This window comes from Bos indicus, chromosome 25 (assembly GCF_029378745.1).
Source record: "Bos indicus isolate NIAB-ARS_2022 breed Sahiwal x Tharparkar chromosome 25, NIAB-ARS_B.indTharparkar_mat_pri_1.0, whole genome shotgun sequence".
Lineage (NCBI taxonomy): Eukaryota > Metazoa > Chordata > Mammalia > Artiodactyla > Bovidae > Bos > Bos indicus.
Window position 1 is genome coordinate 37,374,747 of NC_091784.1, and position 21,811 is coordinate 37,396,557.

The 21,811-nt window shown below is 47.2% G+C and overlaps 1 protein-coding gene across 1 annotated transcript; it reads left to right on the forward strand.

Annotated features, from left to right (window-relative positions):
* Positions 1–4,918: 4,918 nt before the first annotated feature.
* On the forward strand, positions 4,919–21,811 carry LOC109578870 (paired immunoglobulin-like type 2 receptor alpha). The gene is made up of 6 exons (XM_019988392.2): positions 4,919–5,134; positions 5,444–5,833; positions 11,735–11,929; positions 14,921–14,951; positions 15,953–16,002; positions 16,432–21,811. The coding sequence occupies exons 1-6, from the start codon at positions 5,080–5,082 to the stop codon at positions 16,434–16,436; spliced, it is 726 nt and encodes a 241-aa protein (XP_019843951.2). The 5' UTR covers positions 4,919–5,079; the 3' UTR covers positions 16,437–21,811.

A 21,811-nucleotide genomic window follows, 5' to 3' on the forward strand; every position in this document is an offset into this window, starting at 1 on the left:
GGGACGCTCATCCCTGCCTACTTACTTCATCATATTCCACTACTTTCTATGCTTTCGAGGCTGCTGTGCTACTTATTGTAGCTGCATGGTGGGAAGGCTGCACGTGGCACACACCCCACATTGCTTCCCGACTCACATTCAGTGACTTCCCGTTGGTGGCTGTATTACCTGCTTAGGCTGCCAGGGCAAAATACCACAGACAGGGTGACTAAAAACGAGACATTGATTTCTACAGTTCTGGAGGGTGGGAAACCCAAGACTCTGATGCTCACAAGGCAGGTCTCACTCTGAGGCCTCTTCCCCTTGGTGTGCAGGCAGCCGCCTTCTTGCCATGTGTTCACATGGCCTCTGAGTGTAGGGGCTGCTCTGGGCTCACTTCTGATGAGGACACTGATCCTATTGGGCTGGGGTCCCCTCCTCATGACCTCATTCAACTTTCAGTATTTTGTTAGAGCCTTCATCTCCAAATACACACTGAGAGGTTAGGGGTTCAACATATGAATTTGGGGTTGGGGGGGGACACAATCAGTGCACACAATAGTTAACTTGACTTTGTGAGAGTATTTACACATGGAAACTGTAAAAGCCTACCAATCAGGACACCTCTGAAAACTGTTTGGTGAACGCTCACCAGCACACTGCTCTGAGGGGAAGTGCAGACAACAATCCCCTGGTCCCACTCTTGTGATCGTCCTTCACTTCTCCCAGCCCAGAAGCTCAGCAGGTCAGGGGTCAGCCTTTACTCCCCAGTTCTTCGCCCTCTGTTCTCATCTCCTGGAAGCCCAATCAGCATTTGTCAGGTGGATCAGGAGCTGAAACGCATCCTAGTGACGTGAGGAAACCTAGTCACACAAAGATGAACCCTGTGAATGTGGCAGAGGCAGGAACTGCAGATGCAGGCTCTGGAGCCAACTGTGGGGCAGAGGACTTCCCTCCTCCGAGCTTCTGGTTTCTCATCTGCAAAGTGGGGGTGGTAACAGCGCCTCCCTTGGAGGGGCCCAGTGAGGACAGGATGACACAGGGGCTCTGCACACGGCCTGGATAGCTACATGGATCATCACACCGATACCCATCCCTTCAAGATCTCTCCTTCTTTCCATAAACCTTAGGTCAGCACCAACTACCCCACACCCTGTGCTGGGTGACAAGGACCCAAAGCCCCCTGAGGCACTGTCCCATTAGATCCTCAAGCATCTGTGTATGTAGCAGGAAGACAAGACAGAAAAGGGAAGCGTTGGTTGTTAATGCGGCCAGAGGGCTGCTGATCTTTGTCACTGCATGGGGAAGTGGTCGGGAGCATGGGCTCCGGGTTCAGACCCAACACCACACCAACATTCACATGCAATGTGACTTCGGTTGAATCTCATAGTCTCAGTTGGGGCCCAAGTTTCTTCCCGCACAAAATGAGGATCAAAATAGACCCTGCCTACCTCCTGGGGTTGCTGGGAGAGTTAAGAGAAGTTGTTCATTTTGATGAACTCTAACTTTCAAATATTTTCTTTTATGGATCATACTTTTGGCACTGAATATAAGAAATCTTTGGCTAACCCAAGGTCACAAAGATTTTCTCCTGGTTTTTTTTCCTTCAGTTGTATAATTTTAGAATTTACATTGATATTATTAAAATACTAATATAAAATATTTTTATATTTTAAAATAAAACCTGGATCTGTTTTAATCAGGTATGGTAAGACAAGCACACAAATAACTGTTATGAAGGAAGCACTTTACATTCACAACTCCTTAAAAATGAGATGCCCATCACTCGAGTCAGTCAGGAAGCAGAGAGAGGAAGGGGGAATCATGGGCAGGAGCCTTTGCTGTAGGTTCTTTGAGAAAGACAGGCAAGGGTGAGCAGGGAGATTTAGGATTGGCTGGTTTGAACAACGTCTGCAGGCTCTGGGGATTAGGGGCTGTCACGGGTAACCTGGCACCTGGCCCTGGAGTGAATAAGGCAGAAGAATATGGGCCTCGTGGAGCATAAGAGCCAAATGGAGGAGGTGGTGGGGAACATGGGCTGTGGACTGGTTGGTTTGCATTTGACGGGTGAGCTCCTGCGCACGTCCATTGATCTTCTAAGAACTGGCAGCCCTGGCAGGGACAGTCTCTCCCTGGTCACTGAGGCCCCAGATGTCAGAGCATCAGGAACACAGTGAATGAGAAAACACAGTCAATGTGAGTACAAGGCTCCCAGCATAAGTGGGAGATGCCATTCCTGCCTGTTTCAACGTTAACTTCGTGGGGCCTGGGTCTCCCTCTGCTTGTTTCATGCTGTGGGTCTTCCCTTCCCAGCTGGACTCTGGGTCCTGGAGGGCTCACTGCACGCCTGCACCCAACCAGGGCAGGACAAGCCTTCTCTGGGCCCCTGCCCCAGGGTAAACAAGAGGAAATAAAGGGTGCTGATGTCAGCAGAGGCCTGCGGACAGTCCGTGGGAGAGAGTAGGGACCACGACCTTGACCCTCCTCTCTCCTCCGTCCCCGTCCTTCTGAGAACCCCTCGTCATCTTTCTGTGCCTCGTGTGTCCTGCCTCACCCGGGCTCGGACCATGCTCACATCCCTCCTGCCTTTGTTTCCCCAGACCCTGAGAAGTGGCCAGCCGAATGGAGCACGATGAATGACCCCCCTATAGCCTGGGCTGTGGGAGGAAGGGGACATGAGGGAAGTTAACTGGTGATTAACAGGGTGATTGATAGGGGAGGGGCAATCTGGGTAAGAGCCAGGTTCACAAGGCAGACAGACCTGAGTGTGGTCCAAGTCCAGCCTGGAGGAAGCAAGAGCCTTCAAGGTGACCTCTTTGTGGATCCTGAAGATGTTTGGGCTGAATTGATAACAGGAATTCATCTTCCCTTCCCCCATAGGAATGGGAGAGTTGGGGACTCTCTATGACATTAAGGTCTGTGCCTCAGTTTCCCCCAGGGATAAAAGGGATATAAGGATGCATCCACCAAAGAATCAAGATTGCCGGGAGAAATATCAATAACCTCAGATATGCAGATGACACCACCCTTATGGCAGAAAGTGAAGAGGAACTAAAAAGCTTCTTGATGAAAGTGAAAGTGGAGAGTGAAAAAGTTGGCTTAAAGCTCAACATTCAGAAAACGAAGATCATGGCATCCGGTCCCATCACTTCATGGGAAATAGATGGGGAAACAGTGGAAACAGTGTCAGACTTTATTTTTTTGAGCTCCAAAATCACTGCAGATGGTGACTGCAGACATGAAATTAAAAAACGCTTACTCCTTGGAAGGAAAGTTATGACCAACCTAGATAGCATATTCAAAAGCAGAAACATTACTTTGCCAACAAAGGCCCATCCAGTCAAGGCTATGGTTTTTCCAGTGGTCATGTATGGATGTGAGAGTTGGACTGTGAAGAAGGCTGAGCGCTGAAGAATTGATGCTTTTGAACTGTGGTGTTGGAGAAGACTCTTGAGAGTCCCTTGGACTGCAAGGAGATCCAACCAGTCCATTCTGAAGAAGATCAGCCCTAGGATTTCTTTGGAAGGAATGATGCTGAAGCTGAAAGTCCAGTACTTTGGCCACCTCATGTGAAGAGCTGACTCATTGGAAAAGACTCTGATGCTGGGAGGGATTGAGGGCAGGAGGAGAAGGGGACGACAGAGGATGAGATGGCTGGATGGCATCACTGACTCGATGGACTTGAGTCTGAGTGAACTCCGGGAGTTTGTGATGGACAGGGAGGCCTGGCATGCTGCGATTCATGGGGTCGCAAAGAGTCGGACACGACTGAGCGACTGAACTGAACTGAACCAAAGAATGTCCTAAAGCTGGAAGTGGGAAAATGCATGTTTAGGGCTTGAGTCAGATAAGAGGGTTCCATGGAAGCACAGAATCTGTCCTCTCCCGCCTGGAAACACAGGTACATAGAGATAGCACAGCTGCCTGCCTGGCCATGAGAGAAGTGTGGAAAAAACTACTAGGACTGGGTGGGAGGAACTGAGAAAAGGAGAAAGGAAGTCAAAACCGTGTCTTCCCACCACCATGGTCCATTCAGTATGCAATGCCAAGTGCATCGTGGAGGTGGTGAGTGGAGCCTCCTTCACAGGCAGCCCTGGGGTCACCAAGATCACCAGCCCCCAGTCTCTCACCCCACCCACCACCAGTCACAGCTGGCAATGTCTCCCTCAGAGATGATCCCAGGGACTGTCGTCAGGATGACCCATGACTGCTCTGACCTTCCTCCCCTTTGTCCAGGGAAGGCCCTGGATGAGCCAGGGACTCACAGCTGCAGATAGATTCCTTAGGAGTGTTATTAACGACAGCCTCCTGGGAGTCACCTCCCAGAGCTCTGCTCTCAGAAGGTGAGACCCAGAGATTCTGAGGTGGGACCAGGAGGAAGCTTCCAGAGGGAGCAGACGGTTCTGTGGGCTCAGCAGGACTGGAGCTCAAGTGCTGGTCCCACTCTCGGAGTCCTGGCCGTGGGCCTTGGTTCTGCCTGAAGACTGAGAGAGGGAGTCACGGCAGGGAGCTCCTGCCTGGAGGGAGAGGGGCCCAGAGCGGGCTGCTGCCCCCGTGTCTGAGGGGGGCTGAGCTTGACCACCAGCGGCTCCCCCCTGCTCCTCCCTGTGGGGCTGCAGCTGGGCAGGGACTCGGCCCCCATCTCTCCCTAAAGGAGCCTCAGCTGGTCCTGCTGCTGTCCCTTCCCTCGGAAGGAGAGAGACACTCAGAGAAGCAGAGACAAGGAGAGACACAGAGGCTGACTGCCAGGGAGATGTGAGGGCGGGGAGGCAGGAGCTGAGCAGGGAGGAGGCCCAGCAGGCGCAGGTCAGGACCAGCCCCTCAGCGTGAAGACGGGGGCGGGGAGCCCCAGATCATGGCTCCCTTTGCACTGACCACAGGGAGGCCCTTTTGCAATAAAGGAAAAGAAGAAGCCAGGTTGATAAAGGAAGTGCCCATCACTGTCAGGGTGGGCGGGTTTGGGGAAGGCCCCTACCTCCTCTGTCCTCTGAAGGAGCCTAGTCCTCACTCCTGGTGCTGAGACTCCCAGGGGCCCCCCAAGGCCTCCTGTCTGGCCTTGAGGGCTCTGCCTGTCTTCTCACCCGGGAGGAGGGCAAGGCCATGGGGCTGCCCCTGCTGCTGCCCCTGCTGCTGCTGCTGGCGTCTCTGCAGGCTGGTGAGTGGCCGGAACTGTCCTGCTCTGCCAGGGACCCCAGGGAGGAGCTGTGGCTGGGTGTGTGTAGAAGGGTCCCCTGGGGTAGCTGGCCAGGCCTCCCACCCCCAACAAATAAAGGGCAGGTCCCACAGTGCTGGGTCCCCCAACCCCTCACCCTCCTGCCTGCCCCAAGCCTGGAGAGGGGATCACGCAGGCCAGAGGGCCAGTCCTACCCCGTCGCACGTCCCCCTGCAGGTGAGGGTGCCCGATGGTGGGGTCACCTTCTGTGTCTCTCCTGGTGGCTTCAGAGTCTCTCCCTCCCTCCTCTAGGTCACCGGGCACAAAGAAATTCACAGCAACACCATGAGATGAAGCAACCAAGGGATCTCTCAGCCCCTGAGGGTGGCTCCATCCTCATCCCCTTCTCCTTCTCTCACCCCTGGGAATTAGCCAAGGATCCCAACATGAGAATATCCTGGAGATGGAAACACTACCATGGGGAGTTCATCTACAACATGACCCCTCTGTTCACCCACAAGAATTTCAAGAACCGGCTCATCCTGAACTGGGCAGAGCCTGAGAAGAACGGCTCCCTCTGGATCTCAAACCTGCGGAGGGAGGACGAGTCTGTGTACTTCTGCCGGGTGCAGTTGGACACACTGAGAGATGGCAAGAAGGAGTGGCAGTCCATCGAGGGGACCAAACTCACCATCACCCCCCGTGAGTCCAGCTGTCCTGCCTGAGGCTCTTGGAGGCCACTGGTGCCTCAGCCCTAGATGTGGCTTAGGCCCCTCCTTCTGACTCTTCTCTCAAACTCCTCTCCCTTCTCCCCTCTCCTCCCCAGGGCTCTGCCAACTTTACCCTTTTCACCTTAATCTTCCCCAACCCTGGACCACCTCCCTTGCCCATCTCCCTCTCTGCCCTCCAGATCCAGCCCCTCCCCTACCCCAGATCCTGCACCCTCTGTGCTCCCAGCTGTCCTCCCTTCCTGCTCCAAGCTGGGCTCCACCCAGCCCCCTGACCTCACCCCACGTCCTCCAGGTGACTTGACATCCTCAGGGTGTGGCTCCTCCCCTTTGTCCTGAGTCCTGTGTGGAGCCTCAGCTGCCCCATGTCTGTTCCCCCAGCCATGAGCTCAGCCCACACACACAGCAGGTGCCGAGGGGCCCCGTGCCCCATCACCTTTTCCCATCTCCCCTTCCTTCTCTGCTCTGAACCCCAGAACATCAGTTCAACCATCCTTCCCTCAGTTCATCTCTCCTCGCTTTCCTTCTCTTTCTCCCTTCTTCCATCCCCTTTACCTCCTTCCTTCTCTTACCACCACCCCCCCCATGTGGTTCCAGTCACCCTGTCCCCGGGTCCACCCTGACCGTGCCCCTCTGTCCTGGTCATGACAAGGCAGCAGTCCCGGCAGCTCCCCTGACTGTGCCCTGCATCCCAGGGGGACACCTTGGCAGCATCGCCCCAACTGACCTTCCCCATGACCCTATGTAACAGTTGGTCCTGCTGTCGTCCTCGGACAGCAAACACCTGCCCCGTCACTCCTGGTGCAGGTGGGGTTTGACCCCAGTTTAATCCCAGAACCTCTTCTCTAAACCATGAGCCTCTCAACCTCACCTACTGACCTGTCATCTCGTTGTCCTGAGTATTTTTAACCTAACAATGGATGTGTTGCATTAACAGATCTCTCTCTGTCACTCAGTGGGCTGTCGGAACTTGAACCTCAATTTATTTAACCTCAATTTATTTGTCTCCAGAGCAACGGGGGTGGGGTCCTCTCTGACAGTCACAGGCAGTAAGGGGGTTGTTGTCTATAACTTTTTAGAAAACTAGTGATTGACTAAGATAGTTTGCTTTAATAATCACTTGTGCTGGAAATTCTAAACAGTGTCCACCAGGGATGATGGCTCTGGCCTGGGAAGGGCACTCTCTCAGACTCCTCCCTTGGAAAACGACTGCCCCTTCTTGACCACTATGCTGATTTCAAAGCAAACAGATAGTGACTCAGAATCTGAATTCACTGAGACAGCCTTGAATTAATATTTCCTGTGTCTTCTCCATATTTCCTTAAATGACCTTTTCTGAGAGGTTTTTGGCCTCCTTAGATCCCTCTTCTTCCTTTTCTAATTCCCTAACTTCCTCTCCATTCTTTGTTTTTATTATTAGTGTGTAACATTATCTTTTGAATGTTTACTTTTTATAATTTAAGTTGTGAAAGTAAAGCATACGTTTTGACCAAGATGGAGAGTTATATGCACATATTTATCTCCACTCCCTCTCAAAATCTAATGAATGACAGCGAAGGGAGTTTTTAAGACAAAAACCAGCAACAACAAAAAATTTGTGATCTAGGAGGACAAAAACAAAATTGGGAAGCTGGAAATAGATGTATGTAACTCACTCAGGAGACCACAGGAGTTAAACCCTAAGCTAGCAATGGGGACAACCAGGAGGAAAGCAATTCATGCTACAAACCCCCTTAAAGGGTCATAAATGTGAACCCCTAATATCCCTGCTGGGAAAGATTGAAAGCAGGAGGAGAAGGGGATGACAGAGGATGAGATGGTTGGATGGCATCACCGACTTGATGGACATGAGTTTGAGTAAGCTCCGGGAGTTGGTGATGGACAGGGAAGCTTGGCGTGCTGCAGTCCATGGGATTGCCAAGTGTCAGACACGACTGAGCAACTGAGCTGAACTGAATATCCCTGAAGGAGGGTATGAAGCAGTCCAGATTATGATGGCAGATTAGCATAACGTTTATGTTTTTGTTGCTGTCCAGTAACTTAGACGAGTCTGACTCTTTTCAACCTCATGGACTGTAGCTAGCCAGAGCGAGCTCCGCCCGTGGCAAAGGTTACGAGGAAGGAGGCTTGGCATACGCAAAGGCGGGATCAAGCCTCAGGAGTTCCCCTGGAAATTCTCGAGCATCTACCCCCCCAAACCAGAGTCTGCCTACTTTCTGCTTTGTGCTTTCACCTACACCTCTGACTTTACGGGGGGCTGTCCCCCACTACCTCTCTCTGAAAAAAGAGTTAGCTTACAGCTCCAGTTAATAATTCCTGGGTGTGACAGTGTTTCAACCTACAAACTCCTTTGGAAGTCCTCTAGCCTGCCTGAATAGGTTTTTCCGGCCACATGTGATTGTTCAGAGCCTCCCAACTGTGAGAGGCATGAGATGTTCTAAACTGTCTAAATACAGATTCTTTGAGCAGTTAAAAGATTGATTAGAAATTGTATTGGTGAAGGGATTTTCACTTGTTGGGCCAATGTTTGCTGCTAAATTTCCATATCCTTTACCTGCTGTGTCCCTGGCAGTGTATTGATTAATATAATTGGTGTAAGTAGTAGCTTTAATGTTTGTAACCTGGGACCCTTGAGTTAATTCTTTTTCTTGTTATAGCCCACCACACCTTTGCTCTGTAGGAATGCAACTTTATCTAATGCTTTTGGAGGGTGGCTCCTGACCAATCACCTTTAGAGAAAAGTAAGTTTTCTGAAGAAAGGGTCTTAAAATGTTAACAGGCCTCTGGGCCAGAAGATGATGCAAATCACCTAAGCTTTTGCATATGATAAGTTTGCTGGAAGAAAGCCTGGCTTGCTGCATGACTCTACCCCTTCCCCCATTATCCTCTATGCATAACTTAAGGTATTAAAAACTACTTTGGAAAATGAAGTGCGGGCCTTGTTCACCGAAACTTGGTCTCCCCATGTCATTCTTTCTCTCACCTTCTGGCTGAATTATTCAGCCTTTTTTCTCCACTGAATTTCCTCACTGAGCTATCCTTATTTCAGCCTCTTTTCTCCACTGAATTTCCTCACTGAGCTATCCTTATTCTATTACTCTTTATATCCTTAATTAAAGTTTAATTAAGCAGTTGTTTCCTGATCTTCGCCGACGCCGTCCCCGCTTCGTATTCCCTGGATCCACCGGGGCTGGACCCCGGCACTCCACTCTCTCCCATAGTTTGCTCAGATTCATGTCCATTGAGTCACTCATGCTATCTAGCCATTTTATCTTCTGCCACCCCTATCTCCTCCCGCCTTCAATCTTTCCCAGCACCAGGGTCTTTTCCAGTGAGTTGGCTCTTTGCATCAGGTGAGGGGCCCAAAGTATTTGGAGCTTCAACTTAAGCATCAGTCCTTACAATGAATATTCAGGCTTGATTTCCTTTAGGACTGACTGGCTTGATCTCCTTGCAGTCCAAGGGACTCTCAAGAGTCTTCTCCAACACCATAGTTCAAAAGTGTCAATTGTTCACTGCTCAGCCTACTTTATGATCCAGCTCTCACATCTGTACACGACTACTGGAAAAATCATAGCTTTGACCATACAGACCTTTGCAGCAAAGTGACATCTCTGCTTTTTAATATGCTATCTAGGTTTGTCATAGCTATCCTTCCAAGGAGCAAGGAAGGAAATTTCACTTCATGGCTGCAGTCACCATCCACAGTGATTTTGGAGCCCAGGAAAATAAAATCTATCACTGCTCTCATTTTTTCTCCTTTTGTTTGCCATGAAGTGATGGGACCAGATGCCATGATCTTAGATTTTTTAATATTGAGTTTCAAGCCAGCTTTTTCATTCTTGTCTTTCATTCATCCTCATTGCTGCTGCTACTGCTGCTAAGTCGCCCCAGCCATGTCCGACTCTGTGCGACCCCATAGACGGCAGCCCACCAAGCTCCCCTGTCCCTGGGATTCTCCAGGCAACAACACTGGAGTGGGTTGCCATTTCCCTCTCCAATGCATGAAAGTGAAAAGTGAAAGTGAAGTTGCTCAGTCGCGTCCGACCCGCAGCTACCCCATGGACTGCAGCCCTCCAGGCGCTGCACTTAATGCCATTAGAGTGATAGTATCTGCATATCTGAGGTTGTTGATATTTCTCCCAGCAATCTTGATTCCAGCTTGGGCTTCATCCAGCCTGGCATTTCATATGATGTACTCTGCATAGAAGTTAAATAAGGAGGGTAACACTACATAGCCTTGTCGTGCTCCTTTCCAATTTTTCCAAACCAGTCAATTTGTTCCATGTCAGGTTCTAACTGTTCCTCCTAGACCCGCACACAGGTTTCTGAGAGACAGGTAAGGTGACCTGGAACTCCCATCTCTATAAGAATTTTCCACAGTTAGTTGTGATCCACACAGTCAAAGGCTTTAGTTAGTCAATGAACCTGAAGAAGCTGTTTTTCTGGAACTCCCTTGCTTTCTCCATGATCTTCCTCCTCAAAACCCAGCTTGTACATCTGGAAGTTTTGGAATTAGAATTGCATCATTTTTCTATGTTCTGGAACCTTCTGTCTGGGAATTATTCACTCCTTGAATTTTCACAAGAATTTAGCCATTAAACCTTCTGAGCTGAAATCTCTACAAAAGGTAGTTCTTTAAAACTGTCCTCAATTTCTTCTTTGTCTGCCCATTAAAGTTTACTACTTTTTAATTCTTTTCAATTTTTGTCTTAGAAAATCAGCCATTTCACAGAGCTTTGTAGATTTCTCAATGATTTTCTCAATGCATGTATGATTTCAATACTCTTTTGACACTGTTAGATTTATGAGTCTTATCTTCTTTCTGGTTTGTTTTTCTCTAAGTGCCTCCTGCATTTTTCATTCCTTCTGCTGTTCTATTTCCTTAAATATGTATCCAGTATAGGTTTTCATTACTTTCAAACTACAAGTGTCCTTAGAGCTGCCTCCTCACTATTTTCGTTACTCGTTTCTTGGATACTAATCTTTCATTCATTTAAAGCATCTTCACATTTAAAATAATGAAAGTGTATAGAAGCTTTAGTTTTGTAGGGTTTTAACTTGCATTCCTATCACTGATATTATCTGATATGTTAGTAAAATTAAATAATATTTAAATTTGAAAATCTTAGTTGAGGGATGGTATTTACACTTTTATTATTAATTTCTAATAAGAGTGGACATGAATTTGGTCCACACTAACTGGAAGACTTCACTGGAACTTGGGATTTTCTTCCCTTTAGTGGGGTATTAAGTAATTTTTTAATTGTCTATTAAAAGAGGTACAATCTGTCTGTAGGACTTAGAAATTACCTTAGAAATGCATTCCAGTATACATTAGGTACAGACAAATACTGTTTGATTCCACTTACAGGAGGTCCCTAGAACAGTCATATTCACAGAATCAGAAAGAAGACTGCTGGGGCAGGGGCTGGGGGGAAGGGGAATTGGGGGACAGAGCTTCAGTTTATGAAGGTGAAAAATTCAGGAGATGGATGGAGGTGAGACTTGTACAATAGTGTGAATGTACTTAATGCCACTGAACTATACAGTTAAATATGGTTAAAATAGTAATTTTCATGTTATGTGTCTTTTACCACAATAAATAATTTTTTATCCTGTGATTTAGTTCACCTATGAGTAGGTGGTAAAATGAGGTTCTGAGGTCATAGCACTGATCAGTGGTAGAGTCAGGATTTTAAAGATGTGAAGAGGATTCAGAGCTTCCATTGTCACCTCTTGTTACTCAGCTCCCTGTGGGAGAGCTTCAGAGACCTGCTCCCCACTCCCCCCTTTCCCCAAACTAAGGAACAAGATGTGACAGCTTCACCCAGATACCTCCAGCCCTTTAGTGAAGAATTTGCATATTTTTCAGGCAGCAAGACAACCACCTGGGGTCCTACCACCACCACCACCAGAGCTGGCCTCGGGGGCTCAGAGGGCAAAAAGAGTTCCAAGTTGTGGTCCCTGACCATGGAAGCTATAGTCGGGTTGGTGCTGGCCAGCGTTGTGTTGCTCAAGATCCCAATCATGGGACTGACTGTGTACCTCGGGTGGAAGAGAAGCAAAGGTAAGTGGTCCGGGACCCCTAACCTCTCCCCAAGATTCCCAGCTCGGTGTTTCTCAGAACCTACTGCACGAGATGACCAGGGGTGCTCAGTTAAAATGCAAGTTCCTGCTGGACCTGGGGTCTGAGCTTGGGAATCTGAATTTTTAGTGACCTCCTCAGGTGCATTCATGTGCTATCAAATTTGGGACCTACCGTGTCTGTGTGCATGGAGGGAGAGGCCAGATCCTGGAAAAGTTTAAGAGAGAAAACCAGTATGACTTGGTGATTGCATTGGTGTGAGGGTGAAGGAGTGGGAATAAGTCCCATGTTTCCAACTTGGGCAAACGAGGCCATGGTGAGATCACCAAGTAAATTAGGGAGCAGAGGAGGTCAAGGACCATGATTGGGAGAGAATGATTCTTGAGTTTGGGATGGTTTGTGTTTGTTTGGCATCTGAGTAGAGATGCCCATCAGAAATTTGGATGTATGTATTTACAGATGAAAGAGACCACAGGGCAAGAGGCATTAACTATTTATGCCACAACAAACTCCAAAACTGATTTGAAATATTTTTTTTAATTTGCAATATGGGGACTTCCCTAGTGGTCCAGTGGTTAAGAATCTGCCTTGCAATGCCGGGGATGCAGGTTTGATCCCTGGTGGCAGAACTAAGATCCCAAATGCTGCAGAGCAGCTAAGCCTGCATGCCAGAATTACTGAAGCCCATGCACTGCTAGACAGTCAGTGCATCACAGGGAAGATCATGCATGACAAACACAGGTCCCTTTTGTTGCAACAAGACATGGCATAGCAAAATAAGTACATAAATAATTTTTAAAATTTGTAGTGAGTGATGAGCCCTGTCAGATTGTAAAGCTCAGAGATTGAAAAGCACAGAATTGGGCATGCCTGCAGCCAAATCCTGCTTCACACTCTGGCCTGGTAAACTCTGGCACACTAATACTACTGCTGTGAGCCTGAACTTACTGATCGGTAAAATGGGAATGAAAACAGTACTTCCCTGGTGTTGTCATGACAAACAAAAGGCATTTAGAATAGATCCTGCTGCAAAGTAAGCACTATATGAGCATGAGCACTTATAATTAAGCTACAACAATTAAAATTATGTAATTCTGGATTATATAGGTAAACAAATGGAATAAAAGTGAAAAATCAGAATCAAGCAGGGTAAACACAGATCCAAATATATGCAGGAATTTAGTAGGTTAAAAGGAAGCATTTCTAATCAAGGAGGAAGAATGAGTATTTCTGGAGTCACAGCTGAGAAAGAATAATATTAGCTCCCTGCCTTATAATTTGCACCAAAATTGAAGATATAAATGAGGAAAAATTAACCCTAGTGCTAGTAGAAAGCAGGTGAAACTATTTTACAACCATGGGTTGAAGATGACTGGACTAAGTATGACAAAATATCCAAAGTCATAAATAAAAATATTTATAAATTCAACTACATACAAATTGGTTTTTTAATTCTGCAGAGTGAAAACCATAGTGGTTGTCTCCTGAGAGTGAGGATGAGGGTCAGAGATGAAGAGAAAATGTGACATAGTCACTGTGGAAATGCAAAATGGTATTTGAGGATCAACTCAGATGAGAAACCACAAATGGGTAGAAACATCATTGCACATAGTTATGTCTTCCCCCAGCAGTATTCAAGCATGCAGGTTTAGAAACATTTAGGAATTACTGGTTAGAATTTGCATACAACTGTTAGCACCAAAATCCAGAAGGAATGGTTAAGTTAAATAACACAGAGCTTACTTTTTCCCCCTCATATAAAAGAATGTGGAGCCAGAGAGCAGAAGCTGCCATCCATAAGCACGGAGATTCCTACCTTTCTGTTCACTGTTCTGCATTTTGGCTTCTCTCCTGAAGGCCACCTCATGGTTCATTATGGCTGCTAGAATTCCAGCCATTATTTCTGAATCCAATCAGGATGAAAGAACAAAAAGACTATTCCCCAGCTGTCTGTCCTCCTTTTAAAGAGCCTTTGTCAAGTCCTACCCACAACTTCCCCTTATGTCTTATTGGTGATATTTAAAAAATGTTTTACTTAAATGATGGTTGCTGTCGTTTTTTGTGGGGGTGGGGGGAGGATGTTCTTCGTTGTGGCCCGCAGGCTTTCTCCTTGTGGCACTCGGGCTTAGGTGCCCTGTGCAGCTTGTGGGATTTGTTACCTGCACCCCACCCCACCCCACCCCCACCACCCAGGGATTGAACCTGTGTCCCTTGCATTGGAAGACAGATTCTTAACCACTGGACTACTTGGGAAGTCCCTTATATGTTAGATTTAGTTATAGATCCTACATCTGTCTGTTGGGGGGCACCCAGCCACTCTAGATATAATCAAGTTTCTGTAACTGAACAAGGAAGAGTGGATATGGGGCAACAAACAGTATCCCCTGCCTCAGGGAGCATCCATGATTGGAGACGTGTCAACAAATGTGGCAGAAGCACAGGGCGACCCAGGGGATCAGGGAGCCCATGGGAGGGCACAGGTGGAGAGGAGAGGGCTCAGCAGGGGGCTTGGGTAACCTGAGAGAGAGTGGATCATCAGGACAAGAGTGCAGTGAGGTCACGTACAGGTACAGAGGGATGATGACTGAAGACAGCCAGAAAGATAGCTGAGCATAAAAATACTAGTGTTTGCTCTGTCAGAGTTCCCAGTTGCAGTGATTAAAAAGAAAGAGGAAAGAAAATGAGTCCAGGATTTGGCTGAGTGGACCTGAGGTAGCCTGAATTGGGGGGAGGTCAAGACCACCGTGTCAGAGGGTGACAGGGCTCTGGGTGCGGGAAGAGCTGCTCTCCTGACTGGTGTGGAAGACAAGGCAGCACAGGTGCAGGCAGCCTCGGGGTGCCACTGGGGAGGAGGAGGTCAGCTCTGAGTCCTGAGCCCTTCCCAGGGAGGTTTCAGCTGGGATGGGGCAGATAAGCAGGGAGGAGACAGGCCTCCGTGGATGGCACAGTGACTCGCTGTTGGTCCTCCTACAGGTGTGCAGACTGAAGCCAGGACCCCAGCCAGGTGAGCGCTTGTCCTCCAGTATGGGTGGGGGGGAGGTGGGGAGTGCTATTTTATGAGCAAGAAGTTTCCTCCCAAGCGCAGCACCAGGGAGCCTTTCACGGGCCTCCCCTCCTGGACCTCCATCCACATCCCCCCAAGTCCCCAAAGGCCAGGCTATTCACTTTCTGAGGCTCCCGATCCTTAAACAGTCAGAGCCATGCCCCAGCACTTTCTCTGACTCTACCCCAGAACATCTCCCTTTGTCTGTCTCTGGCACCCGCCTTTCCTCCTTCCATCCTCAGGTCTCAGCCTTTCCCTCTGTTCATCCTGGTTTGTCTTCCCCTTGAACACCATCCTTCCAGAACACACCAGCCTCCTCCATGCTCTGTCCCCTTTCTTGCTCCTCCTTTGCCCTGTGACTCGGGGCCTCTGGCTGCTCCGCCCTGTCTCTCCTTAGAGCAGCTTCCCTCCGGCCCCCAGCCTGGCTCCCTCTCTTCTGGCCCCGGCTCCTCTTCCTTTCCTCTCACCCTCCTCACCACCCACCGCTTTCCTTTCTCATCCTCTCTGCCACGTCCAGGCTTTTCCTTCTCACAGCCCTTTCCTCCTTTCTCGCCTTCCTGACTCTTGACAGTGTCCTCCTGGGACCCCTCCCCGGATGGCGTCTCCTCGGGAGTCTCCCAGGGGACCAGAGAGAAGCTCCCTGGTTCTCACGCTCCAGTTTGGACACAGGCGCTGCCACAGAGGACAGGCACCCCCTCCTGCTTCTCCTCCCTGCTCCCCTCAATAAAGCTGCTTCTCTACAAGAGTGCACCCCAGTCAGCTCTCAGGGACGGGGCTACACTGCAAATGGCCCCTCATCCCCATCCAGACAGCCTCCGTCTGAGAGCCTCAAACCTCTGCCTTCATCTCCGAGTGTGACCAGGCAGGTCACAGAGCCCCCAGTGAGAGGAGCAGCCCGAGGCAGGTGGTAGCTCTTTTCTGCCCAGACTCTGACACATCACTGCCCTCCTGTTCCCACTCAGAGAGTCCTTCAAACACATGGAAGAGAATTATGAGAACATCGGGAATAAAGGTAAGCCCTGCAGCCATCATCCCCGCTCTCACCTGGGTCTTCCTTCTCCTCCCCACACCCCCTCCCCCCACAGGTGTCCTTAGCATCCTCCTCTCTCCCCTGCCTCACCCACCCTCCCCTGAGACCCTGGTCCTGATCTAGAGATGACCTCACTGCTGGAGCCCCTGCCCGTTTCTCTACCCTGACTGCCTGGTCACCTGACTCCAGTACACCTTGTTTTTTTCTAAGACAACATATAAAACCAGAGCACAACAATGACATAAGCAGCTCCGGTTAGGGCCTGAAAGCATGAGAGGGAAGTTGGAGGAGGTGGGGTGGATGGACAGAGGGACTGTGGTGTCAGTAGGGGATCAGCTGTGGGATCGTGGCTCTGAGATGGGACCCCTTCCCCTCTGCTGTCTCACCCCCTCCCACTTCTTTCTCCCCCAGGATGACGCTGGAGTCCTCCATGCCTCCCTCACCCTCTTCAGCTTGACCTCACCAACTCAGCAGCGCCTCCCCTCCCCCCTCCCCACTGGGAACCGCCGGAAGAGACCCTATACTCTGTCTTAAAGACCTAAGGAGTAGGGCTGAGTGAGGACCTCCTTTGAGTCAGCTGCGCACAGGGATCTCAATTCCTCATAATCACCCCGGCCAGACACAGACAGCTCAGAGACCTGCAGGTGCTGAAAGTCACCAAGGACCTGAGAGTCACACAGCTCCCTGCCCCAATTTCCTCTTCAACTTTCCAGCCTTTCACCACAAAAATAAAAGGACCTGTACAATTTGCCTGAACACATCTAAGGAGAAAGCTGATGTCACCTTCAACTTCTGTCCTTCCAGAAAGTGATAAAATGAACCATAATAGCTCAACTGGAATTCCATCACCTCCACTAGCTTTGTTCGTAGTGATGCTTTCTAAGGCCCATTTGACTTCACATTCCAGGATGTCTGGCTCTAGGTGAGTGATCACACCATCGTGATTATCTGGGTCGTGAAGCTCTTTTTTATACAGTTCTGTGTATTCTCGCCACCTCTTCTTAGTATCTTCTGCTTCTGTTAGATCCATACCATTTCTGTCCTTTATCGAGCCCATCTTTGCATGAAATGTCCCCTTGGTATCTCTAATTTTCTTGAGATCTCTAGTCTTTCCCATTCTGTTGTTTTCCTCTATTTCTTTGCATTGATCGCTGAGGAAGACTTTCTTATCTCTCTTTGCTATTCTTTGGAACTCTGCATTCAGATGCTTTCTCCTTTGCTTTTTGCTTCTCTTCTTTTCACAGCTATTTGTAAGGCCTCCCCAGACAGCCATTTTGCTTTTTTGCATTTCTTTTCCATGGGGATGGTCTTGATCCCTGTCTCCTGTACAATGTCATGAACCTCCGTCCATAGTTCATCAGGCACTCTATCAGATCTAGTCCCTTAAATCTATTTCTCACTTCCACTGTATAATCATAAGGGATTTTATTTAGGTCATACCTGAATGGTCTAGTGGTTTTCCCTACTTTTTCAATTTAAGTCTGAATTTGGCAATGAGTTCATGATCTGAGCCACAGTCAGCTCACGGTCTTGTTTTTGCTGACTGTATAGAGCTTCTCCATCTTCGGCTGCAAAGAATATAATCAATCTGATTTCGGTGTTGACCATCAGGTGATGTCCATGTGTACAGTCTTCTCTTGTGTTGTTGGAAGAGGGTGTTTGCTATGACCAGTGCGTTCTCTTGGCAAAACTCTATTAGCCTTTGCCCTGCTTCATTCCGTACTCCAAGGCCAAATTTTCCTGTTACTCCAGGTGTTTCTTGACTTCCTACTTTTGCATTCCAGTCCCCTATAATGAAAAGGACATCTTTTTGGGGTGTTAGTTCTAAAAGGTCTTGTAGGTCTTCATAGAACCGTTTAACTTCAGCTTCTTCAGTTTTACTGGTTGGGGCATAGGCTTGGATTACTGTGCTATTGAATGGTTTGCATTGGAAACAAACAAAGATCATTCTGTCGTTTTTGATATTGCATCCAAGTACTGCATTTCAGACTGTTTTGTTGACCATGATGGCTACTCCATTTATTCTAAGGGATTCCTGCCTAGAGTAGTAGATATAATGGTCATCTGAGTTAAATTCACCCATTCCAGTCCATTTTAGATCGCTGATTCCTAGAATGTCAACGTTCACTCTTGCCATCTCCTGTTTGACCACTTCCAATTTGCCTTGATTCATGGACCTGACATTCCAGGTTCCTATGCAATATTGCTCTTTACAGCATTGGACCTTGCTTCTATCACCAGTCACATCCACAGCTGGGTATTGTTTTTGCTTTGGCTCCATCCCTTCATTCTTTCTGGAGTTATTTCTCCACTGATCTCCAGTAGCATATTGGGCACCTACTGACTTGGGGAGTTCCTCTTTCAGTATCCTATCATTTTGCCTTTTCATACTGTTCATGGGGTTCTCAAGGCAAGAATACTGAAGTGGTTTGCCATTCCCTTCTCCAGTGAACCACATTCCGTCAGATCTCTCCACCATGACCCGCCCATCTTCGGTTGCCCCACGGGCATGGCTTAGTTTCCTTGAGTTAGACAAGGCTGTGGTCCGTGTGATCAGATTGGCTAGTTTTCTGTGATTATGGTTTCAGTGTGTCTGCCCTCTGATGCCCTCTCGCAACACCTACCATCTTACTTGGGTTTCTCTTACCTTGGACAATGGGTATCTTCTCATGGCACTCAATATGCCAGCAAATTTGGAAAACTCAGCAGTGGCCACAGGACTGGAAAAGGTCAGTTTTCATTCCAATCCCAAAGAAAGGCAATGCCAAAGAATGCTCAAACTACCGCACAATTGCACTCATCTCACATGCTAGTAAAGTAATGCTCAAAATTCTCCAAGCCAGGCTTCAGCAATACGTGAACCGTGAACTTCCAGGTGTTCAAGCTGGTTTTAGAAAAGGCAGAGGAACCAGAGATCAAATTGCCAACATTCGCTGGATCATTGAAAATGCAAGAGAGTTTCAGAAAAACATCTATTTCTGCTTTATTGACTATGCCAAAGCCCTTGACTGTGTGGATCAAAATAAACTGTGGAAAATTCTGAAAGAGATGGGAATACCAGACCACCTGACCTGCCTCTTGAGAAATCTATATGCAGGTCAGGAAGCAACAGTTAGAACTGGACGTGGAACAACAGACTGATTCCAAATAGGAAAAGGAGTACATCAAGGCTGTATATTGTCAACCTGCTTATTTAACTTCTATGCAGAGTACATCATGAGAAATGCTGGGTTGGAAGAAGCACAAGCTGGAATCAAGATTGCTGGGAGAAATATCAATAACCTCAGATATGCAGATGACACCACCTTTATGGCAGAAAGTGAAGAGGAACTAAAAAGCCTCTTGATGAAAGTGAAAGAGAAGAGTGAAAAAGTTGGCTTAAAGCTTAACATTCAGAAAACGAAGATCATGGCATCTGGTCCCATCACTTCATGGGAAATAGATGGGGAAACAGTGGAAACAGTGTCAGACTTTGTTTTTTTAAGCTCCAAAATCACTGCAGATGTTGATTGCAGCCATGAAATTAAAAGACGCTTCCTCCTTGGAAGGAAAGTTATGACCAACCTAGATAACATATTCAAAAGCAGAGACATTAATTTGCCAACAAAGGTCCGTCTAGTCAAGGCTATGGTTTTTCCAGTGGTCATGTATGGATGTGAGAGTTGGACTGTGAAGAAGGCTGAGCGCCGAAGAATTGATGCTTTTGAACTGTGGTGTTGGAGAAGACTCTTGAGAGTCCCTTGGACTGCAAGGAGATCCAACCAGTACTTCCTAAAGGATATCAGTCCTGGGTGTTCTTTGGAAGGACTGATGCTAAAGCTGAAACTCCAGTCCTTTGGCCACCTCATGCGAAGAGTTGACTCATTGGAAAAGACCCTGATGCTGGGAGGGACTGGGGGCAGGAGGAGAAGGGGACGACAGAGGATGAGATGGCTGGGTGGCATCACTGACTCGACGGACATGAGTTTGAGTGAACTCCGGGAGTTGGTGATGGACAGGGAGGCCTGGCGTGCTGTGATTCATGGGGTTGCAAAGAGTCGGACACGACTGAGCGACTGAACTGAACTGAACTGAATAGATAGCTCACACCCAGATCCCTCCCCTAGTACTTCTGTTTAGTGACTGCCTCAGGCCAGAGATAAATAAATCCCCAAACACTGGTAATCAGTCTGGAACTCAAGGTCTGTCCCCCTAATCTAACCCTTCTGCTTTTCTTAGGATAATAACTAGGATGCGTCATGTTCATGCTTTTTGTGCATCACCTCATTTCAGCATCATCAGCCACTCTATATGGCACTGGATATACCATCTGAGACAGGATAAGAATCAGAATGGTCACAGCGCTTTTCCCAAGGCCATGTTGCTAGTAAGTGGCTAAGGCAGGATGTGAACTCAGACCTGCCCTCTCGATGTCCTTCTCCCAGGACTCAGGTGTCATCGCCTTCCCAGATCCCTATACTGACAGATCTTCCACCAGAAGGACCATGTGCCCAGTGACATGGAGAAGCAGAGAAAAAAGCCAAAGCTGAGCAAGTGGTTAGAGATGAACCAAACCACAGTAACTAATAACCTGGTTTACTAATATATAAGCTGCACAACTCTAACTTTAGCCAAGTAACCTCACAGCCAATGAACAATCCCATCAATAGACTACTTCATCCAACAAATGAGAATACACATTTTTTCCCATGGTCACATAGAACATTCACCAAGATATACCACATTCTGGGTCACAAAATGCATCCAAATAAATTTAAAAGGTTAGAAATCATGCAGTGTCTGTTCTCAGACTGCAATGGAATTAAACTAGAAGTTTCAGTAATGGAAAGATAACTGGACAATCCAAAATACATGTAGATTAAACAGCATGCTTCTTAATTCATGTAGATCAAAGAAGAAATCGCAAGATAAATTTTAAAATATTTTTAATTAAATAAAAGTGAAAGGACAACTTGTCAAAATTATCAGATGGAACAAAAGTAGTGCTTAGAAGGAAATTCATGGCACTGAATATGTTTATTAGAAAAGAAGAAAGATATAAAATCCATAATCTAAGATTCATTAGGAATCAGGAAATTTGACTGAACTGAATTTCCTAAGATTCAATCTTAGGAAACTAGAAAAAGAAGGGTAATTTAATTCAAAGTAAACAGAAGAAAAGAATGATAAGTATTAGAGCAGAAATGAATGAAATCAAATATAGAAAATCAATACAGAAAATAAACAAAACCAAAAGATCAATAAAATTGACAAGACTCTAGGCAGACTACTAAGAAAAAATTAAGAAAAAGGAAATTACTAAAAATTACTAATATCAGAAGTAAAAGAGTGGATATCACTACAGATCACATAGACATTAAAAGGATAATAAAGGAAACTCTATCTCCACAAATTCGTTAACCTAGATGAAATAGACCAATTCCTTGAAATACACAATCTGCCAAAACTCCAATAAGAAAAAAATAGACAATCTGAATAGGCCTATATCTATTAAAGAAATTGACTTGACAATTAGTTACCTTCCAAAACAGAAAACACCAAGTCCAGATGGGTTCACTGGTAAATTCTTACCAAACATTTAAGTAAGGAATTATGTCAATTTTCTACAATCTTTTTCAGAGGATAGAAGCAGAGAAAATATTCCCTAACTTGTTCTATGAGAGCAGCATTTCCTAAATACCAAAATAGACAAAGACGTTACAAGAAAACTACAGGCTTCATGAACAGACTTGCATCTGACCAAATCCCACACCCATTCATGATTTAAAATAAAGCCTCTAAGTAAACTAGA